Raw genomic sequence first — 19,445 nt, 5'->3', positions numbered from 1 at the left:
GCACATAGACAGACGGACACACACACCTTTACAAACAAACACATACACACACTCATACACACACAAACATACACACACACACGCATGCACACACACATTCACACACACACACACACACACACACACACACACACACACACACACACACACACACACACGAGTACAAACTCATGCACGCACACACACACACACACACACACACACACACACACACACATACACACACTAACACTAACACATGTGCACAAAATGAACACACACGTGTACACACACACACACACCGCGCGAGAGAAAAAGACTACAGGGAGGCATGACGTCATGATGCATTGATTGACGTCAACGACTTTTGACCGTGACGTAATCTTCTTGCGCGACCTTTATCCATAGTCTTGGATAACCACACACAAATAGACTTGGAAACTACAACATTTATACCCGTCCAAAGCGGCCTTGGGTGGCGTTTGCTCAAAAAATGGGGGCGCCTATTGCACCCACCGTAGTTTTGTTAGTATGGTCCCAATTTTTGGTGAAATTCCATCTTCAACTGTAGCCCGTAGCCGGGCACAAAGAATCCTTCTTTATCATGTATTATTGGTATGAAAATTTCTCAAGTCGATTACAGTATTCACGACTTGTTTCCGTGACCTTTCGAATTGCATGGGGGCTGCCATTTTGGTTTTGATGCGCTTCCTTTTCCGGTTTACGTATTTTCCGGTTTAACATAGCATTTGCGTTTTTTTGTCAGAAGAGTGATATTTGGTTATGAAGGAAGTCACGTCCGCCATTACCTGCCACCTCAGTTGAGTGTTTACTTTGAACTTATACTTGAACCGTAACAGTGTGTAGCCAGTTCACAAGACCTGTTCATCATCCTACCAGTTCCAACTGTTGTTATCGATGGGTCGCGCAGCTGGAGGAAGTGTTTATTTCCATTCGGAGCCCAACTTCAGTTCAAAACCAGTCAAAAACTGGCCTTGACATTCCCACATTACGATACCCTTGAATGACATTAGATCTACGGCGTTTCCTCTTGCCAAAATCCCACATGTTGCATGTCTGCTCTTCGAGTTGTTTGGAACTTAGTTCGAATATTTTCTCGAACGTAACTTTTGACCCAGCTGTCAGGTAGGCATCATGAATTAGACGTACACTGGCAGTTATAAATCATGTTGTGCAAAAGACTCTGCAGAAGTAGAACATTGTGGAAAATCGGGAATGCTTTCTCAGTTTGTGCACCCTGGCAACATTCAGCAGGGAAAAAAAAACTGCATTGCCTTCCTCTGAAAAACTGTCGCGCGAAGAATGCTGAACGGGCAGCGACGACTAGCTGTTCTTCTTCAAAGTAATAAACTACCCTTCAAACCCTGCAAGTTTGTGCGATTTACTTTGTGGACATGAAGTCAGCAGAGGACTCAGGAATGCCCACTTAATTCCTTGATTGTACTTCCGTCACAAGAACTAAAAGAACATTCAATGTTCGTTAAATCTGTGGATCAAGTGACTCACGAAGCGGAGGAAAAGAAAATCACCAGCAGATCTGTACAAAATGTTGGGCCGCCCTCACGGCAGAGAAGTCTCCGCCTACGAAAATCAGTAGATCTAGAGCAAGGTAAACATACGTTTTTCAAAGCTTGTTCACAAACACACACACACACACACACACACACACACGTACACAAACACACACACGCTCACACCATCACACACACACACACACATGAAAGAGATGGAATAGTTGATCGAGTGATGACAATGTTGATTGATAAGTATTTTTTGGTGCGGTGAACTTGAGGCTATATTGTTCTATCAATCCATCGATATATTTTACACTTTCACCCCAGAAATGAAGCACGTGTACACATATTGAACACAAGAATCATTTTAAGCTTTCATTGGCATTGTTTCCTTTTTTTGCAGACATGTTGGCAGGAAGTGAGTGTTTCACCCCACTCTTGCAAGGTAGGTTGATCACTGATGACAAGTTCTGATTGTTTTTCCTTTTTAAACGGATGACAATCCGTACTCTGCAGATGGATCTAACCGAGATGGATCTAACCGATACACGGAAGCAACATTGGGAACAAACTGTTATTCAATCTGTGAATATTTCATGTGTGAGGGGTATAACTGCAAGTAACCTACGTTCGCTAATGTAGAGAAATAATTTTTGACTCAAACTTCAAGTTAAATTGTTTCTGCTGTCAGAGCCATCTTTCTGAAGGAACAATATTTTACATGCCACTGGATTGTTGTATAGTCCTTCTTATTTTGCAATGACAGGCTTCAGCTTTCATTGGATTGTAATGTGTTTCTTATTTGAAGCTTTGTATCATAAAAGCTCTGTAGAAGTGTTGCACTTGTTTTGCAGACTGCATTAGGCGTGGTACCTATTGCACACCCCCACACCCCCCCCCCACCCTGCCTATTTATCTAAAACACCCACACACACACAAACACAGGGTGCTGACAAAGGATTTTTTTCCATTCTCCTTCAGGCCATCGCTTAATTCCTTGCAGACTGAGGAGCAATGGACGTTTGAGCAGCTCCTAAACCTGGGGCACACAAGCCACAAGGTAAAGAAGGTATCAGTATACATATGAACAAATGTTTTCCCTTTGGTTTTTATCGCACCATTTTTTCATAAAACTCTGTAAATTGTGGCAATTACACATTATGCCAATAACATTATTATGAAGAATGACGATTTTCAACTTATCATTGAAGAAATGAAATCAAGCATTTTTGTTCATTCTGTATTTGATGATTATTTTCCAGTCTTTGGGTTGGCATAGTGGGTGAAATAAGGGTGAGGAGTGTCGGTTGGTGTGATTTCTTAGGTCTTGGTGATGTAATATTTTCCCTACGGTATTATTCATGGTTATCATAGTGCAGATTCCAGGGAAACGGTTTTTTGAACAGCCTCTTAAACTGAAAAGCCACAAGGTCAACAACATAAACAGGTTACTGGTGTCTCGGGCATTGATGTTTTTAAAAAGATTTGCACAGCAATTTTTGTGTGTGTAAAGAGATAATGAAAATAAAACATAACAACTTTTATATTTTTGAAGTGGAATTAAATGTTTTCATTTTTTTATTTTGAAGTGTTTTTGTATGCAGGTTTTATTGGATGGGTGGGGGGTGGTTTTGATGGTTCTGATTTATTATGATGTAAGGGTGGTTTTTTTCCTTAATTATTTATTTAATTGGTTTATGCAGACTTCATGGCAGCCACTGACCAGACGATATGACAGCCATGAATATCGAACGCAGAAGAAGAAAAAGAAGAAGACAGTCTAACAGGAAAATAATTCTGGTATGCTCATAATGTCTATGCCAGTTAAAAAAAAGTCATGAATTGAAGTTTACCCAGGTTAGACATTAGCATGTCGTAATTGTGACAATGAATGTATCCGTAAACGCACCAAGAGACTTACTTAGAAAAATTGAAGTCATGCATCGTCAATATGACTACAATCACAAACTGAATAAGGGGAAATCATGTCAATTTGGTGGTCTGGATCATCAGCTGTTGCTCATTCGCTATAATGGTCTACTTGACAAAGCCCGTCTTCATGTGCTTCTTTGTTTCTTTATACCTAGTGTAGACAACATGTAGGCGTTTGCAGACTGTTTATTGTATTGCTGTTGTTTGTTTGTGAGTAAACCTATGGTGTGACCTCAATTGTTTGAAATTTGTTGTGTAAGGTGTTTCTCCATGCCCCCAGAAGAACCGACATTATATTAAAACCTTCATACCCTGCAAATACTTGCATACTAGATGTTGTTTCTTATTGTAATGATTGGGGACAGGCAAGCTCTTAAATTGTGCAAACCTTCAGAAAACTGTCAAGTTTGATTTGCTAGAACAAGCGATATTAACACGTTATTAAGATGAATATTTGATTAAATATGTGCAGGAACTACTTCAGCAGATTCATATGGCAAGTCTCACAATGCAAGGAAGGTGAGTAGATTGAATTATGTCTATCCCACCTGTTCTGTGTTTAGTGTCAGCCGTGATTGCCTGATGAGAATTTGAAAACATGTTTCTAACTAACATGAACCCAACCATGAAACGTGATGTAGGTGAGTAGCCCATCTAGAAAAAAGAACCTGTTCTAATTCCGAATTAGAACAGGTTCTTTTTTCTAGATGGGCTACTCACCTACATCACGTTTTATGGTTGGGTTCATGTCAGTTAGCAACATGTTTTCACATAGAAAATGGTGGGCACCTGAACAAATATCTGCACATTACAATGAAGTCTTACTTTGTGATCTGATAATTAAATAACCCCCACCCCCCACCCCCCCCCCCCCCCACCCCAAGAAGAAGCTCACATAACTACCAACTACACAATTTCATTACAGAATCAAACAATGGGAAGAATCAGGATTCAGCAGTGCTAGGTCGTTGAGGGGGATAGCTATCACCAGGCACTCAGCAATGAATAGTTGAGGTTTTCACGGACATTAACAAAATCCGGTAACCTACGGACAGTAAATTTCACAGGGAAGGGAACAAGAACGTCAAAAATGGAAAAGTATGTTTTTTCTTTCAAACCATTGATAGAGCTCTGAAGCTTCACACAAGTTTTGCAGAGAGAGCACTCGGCCTATTCATTTTTGGCACTAAAACATGCGCACACACAAAAAGAAAGTTTTTTAAAAAGTGGCGCCGATGTATTCTCACACTCACAGCCTTAGAATATTGCAGTTTCTATGTTACCAAATTGAGGCATGATTTTACTCCATGCAATTACCTGACCAAATCTGCGACAGTCGGGCAAACTTCTTACAAGTCGGATTGGGCCTTCAATCAAATACTCAGAAACCAGCAGCTACTTTAAGTAATACTAGTTTTGTTGTTATTTTGTACAGCTTGTACTGAATGTGTTTTCGTTTATCTCCTCAGAATCGAGTCAGCCAGAGAAAGACCATTGAGAGGGAGAGCGCACAGTAAAGCATATATGGCATGCACTTCGGTGGACCAGTGCCATCATCTTCATAACAAGAGATGCAGATCATATTTTCTTATGTTTAAGTATAGCTGTTAGCAAAAGTATTTGACGATTCTTGGGTACGACTTTCGTGTTTAATCCTATTAGCTTGTGCACAGCCTCAAAATCTGTTTTATTTTGATTTATCATTTATAGTTTGAATTTTTTTTTAATGGAATTAGTCCAAATGTAAATACATCTAAGGCTGCAATAATGTTTTCTTGTATATACCCTTAAAACTACCTCTTCGTGTAAACAAAATTTAATTGTAAAAAGAAGTGTTTGTTCAAGGGAGATAATTTGAAGCGAATTTTTTTTTAAATCAGTAAAACTGCGTAGTGACATCCTCAGTTAAATAAAAAGAATAAGGAATAAAGGTATACACACAGGTTGTACCCATTTTCCTGATTGCACTGCTTTTAAGTAGAAAGCTTTTTTTCTCAGAGTTATTTTAAAAATAAAATCCAATGGAGGCAATTGATATGATAAAAAGGAAGAATTTTTCTTTTCTTAGAATACTGTACACATTTAGTAAAGTATAATTTACAAGACAAAACACAGGGTTTTTGGGTTTTTTTTTCTGTGCCTACTACTTGACAAGAGAACCACGAGATTTGTGCAGATTATTTAAAATTTTCTGAACAGTATATTTTACAAAGACAGATCCATACAATATATATAATTTTGTAATAGATGTTTACAATGTGTAGGTATGGTTTTTTTAAATCAACAGTTCGGATAGCCACAACAAGTGTGTATGTCTTGTGATTTGAGAGCTTTAGCACTGGATGCTTAGAATCCTCTTGATCATTTACTTCAGTAGGTTAAGCCACCTTCTCCAAAATCTTCTCTCCTATTCTGTGCTTACTACAGTGGGTTTGACAAGAGAACCACGAGATTTGTTTTTGTACATATCTTGCTTTTATTCTGTACACTTTAATATTTTAATCATATGTGCACATTTTTTTTTAACTGTGTTTTTGTTTTTGTTTTCCTGTATTCAAAGTGTGTATGGAAACCACAACCTGTCACAGCAGTTTTATTAATCTGGATCTCCCTGCTAAGAACGTAATTAACAGAACGTGTGCATGTAGCTAAAAACTTAAAAAGAATTTCTGCTACTTCACTCAAAATACGTCCATCCACACTCATATTTTCTTAAAATAATATTTGTTCATACAAACATGTTTGCGAATTATTCAATTTTGCGTAAAATATTCAATTACGATTTCTTTGTGTGTTGCAAAATTATGTAATAATATTATGCAAGATCAAATTCAAAACAGCAATAAAGCTGCTGACGGCAGAATACCTCTGTTGACTTCTCTATCTGTTGGGTCAAACTATGCCACAGACATGTTTCTTCTAGTAGCTCAATATTACGTGATACAGTCTCAAAGACAGAACAACGCAATAACCTTTTTTTGTGTAGATTCGATTGATTTTTTCCTGAAATAAAATATTCATGAAGCCGGTTCTGACTGAGTTAATATATTTCTGGAAAGCTGAACAACGCAATGCGTCTGTGACTGGTGAAGAAGCAGAGCTGGAGCTTTTTGTATTGTTTGTCGTTGGTTTTATTACACACGCACTCACATACGGTCAACAAAATGTTGCATGTTCCTGCTTGACAAACATATGCCTGCATACATGCGTGCACGTACGAACGTACGAACATTCATACCTGTGCAAACAATCTGCCACTTCAAGTTCAACACCCAAACCCCACACATTCCTCCAAAAGGAGTCTGAAGTATAATACTGGCATTTGTGGTATTGAACGAGGACCTCAACTTCCATTGTCTAGTGCATGTGGGTCTCATGTTGTACGTGTGAAACCACTTACTTAAAAAAGAAAAAATCTTGTAAGCTTATCAACAAAAAACGAACAATTATAATAACAGATTTAGGAGAATGCAATGCAAGGAACAGCATTATCTAATTCGGTCGATGCTTAGATCTAGAAAAGCACCCACTTATTCCAGTATAATAGAGAGAAAAAATCCAATTGAAAAAGTTCCAGATCTAGACAAGGCAAGCACTAGCAGCAATTTTAGCTAGCAAACTCGAACTTGCCCTGCATTCATGTAAGGTCGAACCACTTTCCCTGCCTAGTGGGGGTTTGGCGGGTAGAGGGCCGGTGCTGGCACACTCGGAGTGAAACGACATGTCACCTACTTCGATAGCTTCTCCGGATTTACGTGTACAAACAGCGTCCGGGTTTACCGCTTCGATTCTAAACCCTAGTTTCTCATGTTGGTAACAAACTGGCTATTTGTTTATCAGATGTGTCGTTGTTCCACATTAAATGATGCTAGAATGCAAGATCGCAATCATTTGGTTATCAAACCAGGTTGTGTTCTTTTTTTCATCACCTTTTTCCGCGCAAACAGTTTTGCGCCATTTCTTTTGCGCAGACTGTGCGGGACAGGAAGCGGAAGCGCATCAAAATTTCTGATTGGACAATGATGCCGACGCCCACTTGACCCCCACTACAATGTCAAGGTCGGAAAGTCGTGAATATAGGGACATCCAGATTCAACCTTCGTCAGACGAACATTCGTCGGTGGTGGGGATTTCCTCTCTATTTTTAACTTTGTGCCTCAATGCGCATGCGCTTGGTTTTTCGCGCCCACCACTGCTTGCCGAAGACCGGGATCTGCGTGGTGAAAAAGGCGTGTTTGACGAACCTCAATCAGCAATCTTCGTGAGTACTTTTAGTCCTTTTCAGAATGTTAAAAATATGTTTTATGTGCGCAGTGTTAAAGTTTAATATCTTTACGACGCTTCTGTGGACTGTGCATTTGTAAACTGTTCATTTTGGAGGCCTAGTGCATGAACACGGATACCCACACAAAACTTGGCTCAGAACTTGAGTCGACGGGCGACATATCCTGCCAATTATCTCCCTTGATCTCTCTTGTACAAGACACTTGTTTCCACTAGGCCTATTTCTTTTAGAGTTGGGAGATTTTACAGGAATGAATCTAAAATCGATTTTTTTTTCAGTGTTGCTTGTGTACCCAGCATATTAAGATGTCTGGAATATTCCGATAAAAAAGACTCGTCATATATAACACTACTCGTCATCACTGTTTTGACAAACAGACGAACGCGCACGAAGAACTTCGCGTAGATCTGGACCGAAATCGGTAAGTGGTTACCGTGACGGGATGTGACGTCACCACTTCAACAAACTCGCGAAGATCGGAACTCACGAACTTTTGACGAAGGAAAATCTGGATGTCTCTATTCACGACTTTTCTGTGTGACCTTTCGTATTTCATGGGGGCTGCCATTTTGTTTTTATCTCCGAAGTGTGTTCCGGTCTGAAACCGGTTTAAAACACTACTAGGCGGAAACCCCAAAACAATGACGGCCGCCTTTTTCGAAATAACATTTTCAGAGATTGTACACAAAAACAACGCCCGAACGGAAAGACAGAATGTGTCTTTCGCTAGATTGCAAGTCAGGCTTTTCACTTTTCCGATGAAGACAACCGCTGAGAGTGAAGAAACGACGCTGTTCGACTTCAAAATCTCCAGTCGCAGACGACCTTCGCTTTCGCAGCACAGTCTACAGGCAGGTGCAATGTTACTCATTTTGATCAGCTCGTTTACGTATATTTTTTGCATTCACATCAATTAGAATGATTGGAATCAAAGCAGGAATAACTTCGGCATGCAAATGCATTTATTTGGCGAAATCAGTACAGCAGTAAGCTAGATTCTTTCCCTTCAGTTTGTTTGCGTGACTGAATTTTGTCTTTAAGAATCAAGGGCGGATCTGGGGGGGGGGGGGGGGGGGGGGGGGTTACACGGGTTACGTAACCCCCCCCACCCACCCCAAAAAAGAGGTAATTTATTGGCTCAGGATGCACCAGATAGCTCTATTTTGCTTCCTTGGATAAAAAAATTTCCGGGGGGGCATGCCCCCGGACCCCCCTACAGGCTTAGGCGCCTTCGGCGCCGTCAACTTGTATCTTCGCAGTCATTTTGTAACCCCCCCCTCCAAAGTGAATTGATCCGCCCTTGAGAATCTATCACTTGCTTGATATTGATTGTTTGTTCAGCTCATTGGCACGAAATGCATCTTGCAAAATATCACTTTGTTAAATGAAAACGGAAAAAGTGAAGTTCAAACATTTATCTGCTTGCAAAAACAATCGCAAGGATAGATCTATCTGCTTCATTGACAGACAGATTTTCATTGAATTTCAAAAGCACGACTCGGTTTGCAGGCTCTCCAATTACATCTATATAGTGTTTGTGTTCTTAGATTTATTGGCTATGTGGGCTGTTTACGATCATAACACTGTGTTGGTTTGTGCTGGTGCAACCTGCAGATCAAAGGGGATTGACCACATGGTGATGCAGTGATCAATGCAACTTGTGTTCACCACTCAACATTGCCTTCTACCAATCTCAATGGCAAAACAAAAGGTACAGTAACATGCTTGTGATTTCACATTATGTAATGTCTGTGGCGATCAACATAGTTTTTAACTCTAGTCTAACTGATCATGCTTATTTGTATTCAATTACATACGATATATTCTCCGCCCCAGCTCCACCCTCACCCCATAGCACTGCCAATCAGCCTCTACACTACAGTCCAACAACTACACCTCTAAAAGCCCCCCCCCCCCCCCCCTGCGTGCAACATATGTAGCCGTATGCACATGTGTGTGGTCATAGGGAGTGCTCTAATAGTTCCAGAACATACCCGACCACACTCATACACAGTGTACTGAAAAAAGAACTTTTTTTCAATCTCCATCAGGGGTGTCACCTAATGTATGCAGACTGAGGTGTAAGGACCTTTTAAGCAGCTACTGTACCACACATGTCATAAGGTAAATAAGGTATATTAGAATATTTACAAACTCATGTTCACTCTGTTGGTTTTTCTTGCAGCATTTATTCGGAAACTCTGTAAATTGTTGCAATTACATATGAAGATGTTCAACTTATTATTGAAAAAATAGAATCAAAATTGGTTTATTCTGTATTTGAAATTTGATCATGTGATCAGAGAAACAGTTTCTTGAACAGCCTCTTAAACTGAAAAGCTACAAGTACAAGGTCAACAACATAAACAGGTGACTGGAGACTCAGGCATTGAATTTTTTTAATATGCACAGCAATGTTTACTGTACGGGGGGGCCCAGTATTGGGGGGATTTAAAGTGTTCTTTTGGCTTCCAGAGAGGTTAAGATGGAAATGAAATAGAATAGTTGATGGTAATGGTTATCACAAAACAGCAAGGATAATGTTGCATGCCTGTATTTTCAGTTTGAGTTTTTTTTTAATTAAATACTAGTTTTCTGATTAGCTATAATTCACGTGAAAATATAAGATGCTACCTTTTTTATATTTTTTTTTTATAAGATTAGCTCATTGAGTCTGACAGGAATCTAATTGAGGAATGCTTATAATTTCTTGGCCAGTTAAAAAAAAATTTAAACCCTTGAAATGAAGTTTACGCAGGTTAGATATGAGGATATTGCATTTACCAGTAATTACAACGACAGATTTACTTAGAAAAACTGAAGTCATTCATAAACAATAATTATGATTACAATTACAGAGTAAGGGGAAACATGGCCTTTGGTCTGGAAGAGCAGCTGTAATGGTCTACTTGTCAAACCTGTCTGAATGTGCTTTTTTATTTTTGTATACCTGGTGTGAACGACGTTTAGGTATTTGCAGACTAATTATTGTATTGCTGTTGTTTGTTTGTGAGTTATGTTATGGTGTGACCTAAATTGTTCGGAAATTGTTGTGTAACAGTATGTTCTAATTTGTAATTTGTTTCTCCGTGACCCCAGAGGAACAGACTTCATATTAAAACCTTGAGACCCTGAAAATACTTGCATACTAAATGTTTGGTAGTTTGTTTTTTATTGGGGATAGGCAAGCTCTTGAATTGTGCAAGCCTTGAGAAACTTTCCAGTCTGATATACTAGAAAAAAGCGTGATCCTAACAATAACATGTTAATAAGATGAATACTTGATTAAATATGTACAGGAGCTACTTCGGCAGACCCATATGGCCAGAAACACAATGTAGGGAAGGTGAGTTCATTGATTTATGCTTTTCCCACCTTTTCTGTGTTTGATGTCAGCCGTGATTACCCAATGAGAACTTCAAAACATGTTGCTGACTTGCGAAAACCCAACCATGAAATCTGATGTAGTTGTGTAGCCCATCTAGAGGATAGAACATCTAATTTCGTGATAGCATAGCAATTTTGTGTACCTGACTAAATCTCTGCACATCACAGTGAAGTCTTACTTTATGATCAGATGATTCAATACACCCCCCCCCCCCCCCCCCCCCGACTAAACAACGAAGAGCAGACACTACACACTCACATAACTACCAACTCCACAATGTCATTACAGAATCAAGCAATCAGGAGAATGAAAGGATTCACCAGTGCTCCGCCACTCGGTTGGATAGCCATCACTAGGCACAACAAAATCCATTATTGGGGGTTTCTTGGACGTTTCTGAAGCTAGGGCTTGGAAGCTTCACATACAAATATTCCTAAGAAAAATCCTTGTCCTTGAGTAAGATTCCCAGTGAATGGGGCCAAAAACTACAAAAATGAATAATAATTTGTTTTTTAAATCAAAACATTGTTAAATTTGTTGTCTTACTCAATGTGAAAGTCTGACCAAATCTGCGACATTGAGGCAAACAAGTTGGCATACTCTGAAACCAGCACCTACTTAAGTAATTGTATTTGTGTTGTCATTATGTACTGCTTGCACTAAATGCATTTTCTTTATCTCCTCATAATCGAGTCACCCAGAGACAGACCATTGACATGCAGGGCGCATAGTAAAAAAACCATATATATAATTATGGCGTGCAAGTCGGCCGACAGGTGCCAGCCATTATCATCATAACAAGAGATGCAGATCATAGTTTCTTATGTTTTATGTTGGGTGCGACTTTCGTGCATGTGCACAAGTCCCTAGATCTGCTTTAATTTTAATGTAGAATTTCATTATCAGATAATTTGAAACATTTTGTTTAATTAAATTGTAAATACGTCCAAGTCAATTTGCAGCATTTTTTCTTTATTGTTCTTCTATATACCCTTAAAACTAACACATAGTAAAAAAGTACAAAAAGCCGGATATGGCGTCATCAAAGGTATTCATCCAAAAAAATGGAAAAAAAAGTACGGGGATATCATTCCCAGGAACTCTCGTGTCAAATTTCATACGCAATGGCTATTTTGCCGGTACCGGCAACGTAGCCGATACCGGCAAAATAACGATATGTTACGGTAGAGGCTATTTTGCCGGTTGGACGCTGCTGAAGCTAGTAAAGTGAAACGTCTAGTCGGATTCTCCATCTCACAAAGGCAATACACAAGTAATCTTCAATATTTGTATTTCTGATGTGCAAACTTCAAATGCAATTACAACCTTGTCTTATACACGAATAAAAGCCATATTTCTCTCTCTCTCTCTCTCTCTCTCTCTCTCTCTCTCTCCATCTCTCTCTCTCTCTCTCTCTCTCTCTCTCTCTCTCTCTCTCTCTCTCTCTCTCTCTTAAAACACCAAATACACTAATTTAACTGGCAAATATCCGATGATCTCTATGCAAGGAATTAAATACTGGTTATTGTCTCTCTATGATCATTCTCGCTGACTCTCTGTCTATATACACTCGACTCCACTTAGCTCGACCCCGCTTAGCTCGTCCGCCGTTTAGCTCGTCGCCATATTTTTTTCCCCGGGCTGACGTCCTTCTTTGTATCTGTAAAATTAAGCTGGTTAGCTCGTCCGCCGGTTAGCTCGTCCGCCGCTTTGCTCGACCAAACTTTCCAGTCCCAAGGCATGGTGTGACGTCATTTACGCCGGATAGCTCGTCATAACGACATTGTGTCGTCAGCGATGACGTCTTCTGACAGGATGACAGTAACAAAAGAACGTTCCATAAACTGCCAGACTTTTCGAATTGAATGTCAAAGAAGAAAACATGCGCTGTTTATCTGATTTTGCTACTTTGTTTCAATTTTCTCCCACTTATTAGTAGGTACAATGTACACACAAAACTTTCTTTGTATGACTAATTAGAATAATGTTTGGACAATGACACCTGTCAATCATTTCTGGCAAGTCAAGTCGGCTGGATCGTAGTTTTTAGTTTCTTCCATTTTGTTGTTGTTTTTTTGTTTTAGTTTTTTGTTTGTTTGTTATGGTTTTGTTGCGCAGATATTTTGTTGATGTGCATGTTTTTGAAAATGGTGTGTGTGTGTTTTGTGTGTGTGTGTATGTAAGCACGCAAATGAGTTAGTGCTTTTTTTGCGTGTGTGTTTAACTTTTTTCTGGCGGGTGTTTACTTGGTTTTTCATTTAAAATTCTTCTCATTGGACTGCTTATTTTTGGATTTAATAAAAAAAATCCCAAGAAATGTGCTTTCTGTTTCATGGTTTACATCTCTCTCTCTCTCTCTCTCTCTCTCTCTCTCTCTCTCTCTCTCTCTCTCTCTCTCTGCTCTCTCTCTCTCTCTCTCTCTCTCTCTCTCTCTCTCTCTCTCTCTTCTGCCTATCTCTCTGTTATTTTCATAGTAACACATGTTACAAACCCAATATGCGAAACGAATATAAACTCTATCAACATCTTACCGAGTCTATGAACAGAAATTCGTCATTTGACCATTGCACATCATAGCTCCTACTCCATGGTAATGAAAGGATTACTTCTGGTTTGTAGACACGGTAAAATGTCATGTTGTGAACAAAGGGCTATTCGAGGATGATCTACTAGATTGATAGTTATCTCAGAACCTGATACACCCGTTTACAAGTGTTTATGTGCTTTTAATATTGGTCTGGACGAATTCGCCGGATAGCTCGTCGCAGCATATCCCCCAGGGAAATTGGACTCCGTTTACCTCGTCCGCTGCTTAGCTCGTCGGCCGGTTAGCTCGTCGCGAATTTTTCGGTCCCGAGAGGGACGAGCTAAGCGGAGACGACTGTATGTGTGTTATGAATCACATGAAATAGATTGAATATACGGACGTTGAATATACAACAAGTCATCGTCACATCTCTCTCTCTATGATCATTGTCGCTGACTCTCTGTCTCTATGTGTGTGTCATGAATCACATGACATAGATTGAATATACGGACGTTGAATATACAACAAATCATCGTCACATCTCTCTCTCTATGATCATTGTCGCTGACTCTCTGTCTCTATGTGTGTGTGTGTGTGTGTGTGTGTGTGTGTGTGTGTGTGTGTGTGTGTGTGTGTGTGTGTGTGTGTGTGTGTGTGTCATTCATAGCAGTTCCTGCAGAACCAGAACTTGGTTTTTGGTCTTGAGCGTTTTCCAGCGCATTGCAGATGGAGGGATCTGAGACATGAATCACATGAAATAGATTGAGTATTCAACAAGTCATCGTCACATAGTGCACACACAGTACGGAGAGAAGACCGTACAGCCGAGTAGACGTGTTGGACGGCTGTCCAACCGTCCGTGTCGAAATATCGCCGAACTTTCATGATGGATATGTTCACGTCCAGTACTGCTGTGGGTACTGCCGAAGGTACCTGCTCAACGGATTCCTCTGAAAGAAGTTCGCCTTTCAGAGCACGGATTGTGTCTGCCTCACCGACAAAGTAGCTCAGAATTTGTCTGTCTCGATCCACCGAGGACTTCTTTGAAAAGGGAACCGGTTTGTCAACCTTGCATTTTTTCCGGCTAGGCAGTCCAATAGCATTTACTACTTTTCCTTTTGGTCTGCCTCTCTTCCGGGATTTTGGTGGTAACCGTTCACATTATCAAGAGACGTCGACGTAGGCCTTGGTGCAGATGAACCCTCCTCGTCAGACGTCGTAGGCCTTTGTGCGAATGAACTGAACCCTCCTCGTCAGACTGTGGTGTTGTTGTTGGTAGTGGGTTTGGGGCGGCTGTCATATCATACACTAGTTCCACAACCGCTACATGAGACGTCGTAGGCCTTGGTGCGACTGAACCATCCTCTTGAGACGTCGTAGGCCTTGGTGCAAATGAACCATCCTCGTGAGACGTCGTAGGCCTTGGTGCGAATGAACCATCCTCATGAGACGTCGTAGGCATTGGTGCGGATGAACCCTCCTCGTCAGACTGTGGTGTTGTTGTTGGTGGTGGTGGGTTTGGGGCGAGTGTCATATCATACACTAGTTCCACAACCGCTACATGTTTTCCAGATCTCCACATTTTTACAACAGAATCTAACACGCTCAATTTCTCTTGGAAATCAAAGTTGTTTTCTGCAGCTAAAGAAGCTAATTGTTGTCCGAGGTGGAGGGCTCGCCGGTATCGGTCGTTTGCTGTGACAATGCGTGGACGAGGCGTCGTTTCGACTGTCACAGGTAGTCGTTCTTCAACAATGTCAGAAAGTGGCTGAAAGAATCGATGGCCGCGTTTGTAGTATTCAAGTGTCCACCGTTGGGCAATCAATTCAGTGTCGAATAAATCACGACCGCATATCTTTCTCACAGCGAAGATATGTCGACACGGTAGCGACATGGACTTGTAGAAAGTACAATCACAGGATATTGGCGTCACGCAGATTTCCCCTCTACCGGCAAAATAGCCTCTACCGTAACATATCGTTATGTTGCCGGTTGCCGGTACCGGCAAAATAGCCATTTCGAATTTCATAAAGATCGGCCAAGTAGTTTAGTCTAAATCGCTCTACACACACACACGCACATACAGACAGACAGACAGACACACACACATACACCACGACCATCGTCTCGATTCCCCCTCTATGTTAGAACATTTAGTCAAAACTTGACTAAATGTAAAAACCACAAAACAGCACACAAATGCGTATGTTTGGGAGTTGACTGTGGGTCAAACACATCGTCAACGGTGGTCACGTTTGCTTGTCTAGAATGAGTTGTCTTTTCTTTGCAAAAATCAGTTCATGACGCGCACTACGGGAATCAGTTCCCGTTTACGGATTTCGCGCCGTTAGTAACAGCAACCTGAAGACATTCCATTGAGCCGAAGAGAACTGAGGAAGATTCCGGAAGATTCCGTATGAATAGTTTTCGCTACTGACCAATCGAATCGCGGATATTAAACTTTGTTAATGCTCGGTCTTGTTCGGTTAAATTCGGCCTTCCCATAATGCAGTATTTTTGATTTCCGCCAGAAGTTGACAAAGGCAATGTGAAATACCTACGACTGCGATTTTCCTTGGATATCTTTCTGAAAACTTCAGTTTGTCACAAGTTTTGCCCCGGTTTCAGTGCTAGATACGCAAAGAAGATTATCGGGTAAAATTAACTCGACCAGTTGCAGAGGCTTGCGTGACAGAAGAATAAAATGAAAGTGAGAGTCGATAGTGTCGTCTGCTATTGCTACGAACGAATCTGAGACTGAAGATCAAGTTTGTGCATTCTTCTTCTTCCAAAATGAAAACTGGCAGAAAATTATGCCGCTTCCCTTGCAACAGATGGAATGGAGCAAGAAATAACCATCGGTGGTGTCCGTGTGAAGCACGTTGCCATGAGTGTTTTGAACCAGGACTTATTTTAGAGTTGCGGTGCGGAATGCGTACGGCAATACGGACAACACGGATTTCGCTATCTATGGCAACAAGAAGGCAGGCCCTATATTTTTTCTCCGGGAAAACATGAAACAAATGAACTCCTTAAAAAAGAACAACCAATACGAAAATGACGTTGTTGCACCATGCATATCCCGGGAAGTCTGGTGCAGTTGAATGCTAGCCCAAGCAGAACAGGGAAGATTCCAAGCAGCTTATAAGCTGGTAGTAGGTTTGTATTTTTTTCTTCTTTCAACAAAATATGTACAAGTTTATAAAAAAAAATGTTATGTGTGCGGCTCTGGCTCTGTTTTTGTGTGTGTGATTGTTATGCTGAAGTACAGAATCAAAGTAACAACATGCTGATGCAAAGACAATGAATAGGATGCAAGAATAGGATCTGTTAATATGGGTTGCTACTGTGAAGCTTGGTGGTCAGCAGGTTTGTCAGTGTAGGGGGAAAAACATGTGTTTTTCCCTTTTTGTTTTTTTCAAGCATATATAGCTTCCTCCTGTGATCACAGTTTTATTGTAGCACAAGCAAACATGCATTCACATGGCCCAGTGAGTGAGTATTGCGTGTGGTCATACTTCCCATGCAGACTGCATGGTTTCTGCATGTAATGTATGTGTAAACCAGACCATTCACTAGCCCTAAACCGCCTCAGCACCATTCACATGATTGTTCAATATATATTTGTTCACTGATTGACTGTCAGCACTTAAAATACGCATACACACCCATATAACATAATCACATAACATTTCCTTTTTCAAATGTGTATAATGTAGGGGGAGGGTGGTAATTATTTGGAATATAATTTATGTGAAAAGCAGTATTTCAGTTTATCATAGACATGGTAATTTTGATGTTATGTTGTCTCTACAGATGCAGAGCCTAGGGGGAAGCTGGAGAGGAGCTTCCAAAGTGCCCATGGCAATCCAAGGCAATTCACAGAAGTCAACCCAAATATTGTAGTATAAAAAGTAAAGGACACTGTTTAAATGACTCACTGATTCTTCAAATCAAGTCAAAAGAGGTCGAGACAAGCAGCTTGACATGTAACAAACAAAGTTAGGAATTATGAATGGGCATACTTAATGCAGCATGCCTATTACTCATGAGCGTTGGTCAGTATGACCTTGCAACAGGTTCCTTGGTGCTTGCAGAACACTGGCTGTTGTTTTCGTAAATTTTGTTGAATGTAGTTTCCATTTTTCTCATGGAACTAAGCAAGAATTGAATTCAGAGTCAGTGTTGTTTTGTTACATATTGTGTAAACTTGTGTGAACAGAAACTCCATTTTCTACACGTTTTGTCTATTTTCTCAAAACTGCATTTTTGTCACTTCAAAAGCCTAAGGCTTTTTTTCTAATAAACCTGCGTTGTGGAAACTTTGCATACATCTTGAGTGTGTTATTTCGGAGGTCTGATCAGAGCGTTTTGTTGAGATTTTTTTTTCGTGAGAAGTTATACCATTTTTATGGGCGGATTTTTATGAAATTTAAAATCACTCATTTTCATCACTGATATAATTTGAATGACTGAAGATATCACAAACAACCTCTGATCAGACCTCCACATTGTGCTATAGTATAAATAACAAGCATCAAAACAAAATTCCAGGGAGTTTTGTAAAAAAAAAGCCTTAGGCTTTTAAAAAGGGGCAGTTTGGTGGCCATCTTGAATTGCTACCATGGCAACCGATGGTCCCCCAAAATATTTTTTTACATTTTCTCAGGAGATGGACTGTGTACTTCAAAGCACACACAAAATTTGACCTAAGAGTTATTAAACGAAAAAAATGACTTTTAACACCAGTGTCTCCCCTTAACTGTAGCGCCAAGGGCGTGTCTTCAGTGGTTATTTCTCTTGAGTAGTCTGGAAAGAACGAAAACTCACTGCACTTTTTGAGAGGGTCGCAGAAGGTACCGCTTCTACAGTTGGAGTCGGTCGTTATGCAGGTCCCGTTAAAGTCGAGTTCTGAAACAAACACAGAGTTACAAGTCATTGGTGTTAAAAACGCTATGGAAGTGAACACACCCAAAGCTACAAGTCATTGGCGCTAACAACGCTATGGAAGTGAACACTCCCAGAGCTACACGTCATTGGCGTTAACAACGCTATGGAAGTGAACACACCCAAAGCTACAAGTCACGGGCGCTAACAACGCTATGGAAGTGAACACACCCAGAGCTACAAGTCACTGGCGTTAACAAAGCTATAGAAGTGAACACACCCACAGCTGCAAGTCACTGGCGTTAACAACGCTATGGAAGTGAACACACCCAGAGCTACAAGTCACTGGCGCTAACAACGCTATGGAAGTGAACTCACCCACAGCTACAAGTCAAGTCACTGGCGCTAACAACGCTATGGAAGTGAACACACCCAGAGCTACAAGTCACTGGTGTTAACAACACTATGGAAGTGAACACACCCAGAGCTACAAGTCACTGGCGTTAACAAAGCTATAGAAGTGAACACACCCACAGCTGCAAGTCACTGGCGTTAACAACGCTATGGAAGTGAACACACCCAGAGCTACAAGTCACTGGCGCTAACAACGCTATGGAAGTTAACTCACCCACAGCTACACGTGTCAAGTCACTGGCGCTAACAACGCTATGGAAGTGAACACACCCAGAGCTACAAGTCACTGGTGTTAACAAATCTATGGAAGTGAACACACCCAGAGCTACAAGTCATTGGTGTTAACAACACTATGGAAGTGAACACACCCAAAGCTAAAAGTCATTGGCGTTAACAACGCTATGGAAGTGAACACATCTAGTGATACAAGTCACTGGCGATACCAACGGATGGAAGTGAACACACTCAGAGCAAAAAGTCCCTGGCAATAACAACGGA

At 40.6% G+C, this 19,445-nt stretch overlaps 1 protein-coding gene and 1 long non-coding RNA gene across 3 annotated transcripts in view; one reads left to right on the top strand and one right to left on the bottom strand.

Annotated features, from left to right (window-relative positions):
- The window catches only part of LOC138974383 (prion-like-(Q/N-rich) domain-bearing protein 25), a 152,771-nt gene that overhangs the window by 27,799 nt on the left and 105,527 nt on the right, over positions 1 to 19,445 (bottom strand). The window contains exon 12 of the mRNA XM_070347100.1: positions 18,477 to 18,557. Coding sequence (XP_070203201.1) covers positions 18,477 to 18,557 — 81 coding nt within the window. The remainder of the gene's footprint in view (positions 1 to 18,476; positions 18,558 to 19,445) is intronic.
- LOC138972381 (uncharacterized) lies at positions 1,608 to 3,966 on the top strand. 2 transcript variants are annotated; one of them, XR_011457586.1, is made up of 4 exons: positions 1,608 to 1,959; positions 2,518 to 2,574; positions 3,218 to 3,314; positions 3,919 to 3,966. It is a non-coding gene; the product is annotated as an uncharacterized lncRNA (long non-coding RNA). The 2 variants fall into 2 exon arrangements; XR_011457585.1 differs by lacking the exon at positions 3,919 to 3,966 and having other exon boundaries at positions 3,218 to 3,596.

This window comes from Littorina saxatilis, linkage group LG8 (assembly GCF_037325665.1).
Source record: "Littorina saxatilis isolate snail1 linkage group LG8, US_GU_Lsax_2.0, whole genome shotgun sequence".
Classification (NCBI taxonomy): Eukaryota; Metazoa; Mollusca; class Gastropoda; order Littorinimorpha; family Littorinidae; genus Littorina; species Littorina saxatilis.
This window is presented reverse-complemented; position numbering and strand designations above follow the sequence as displayed.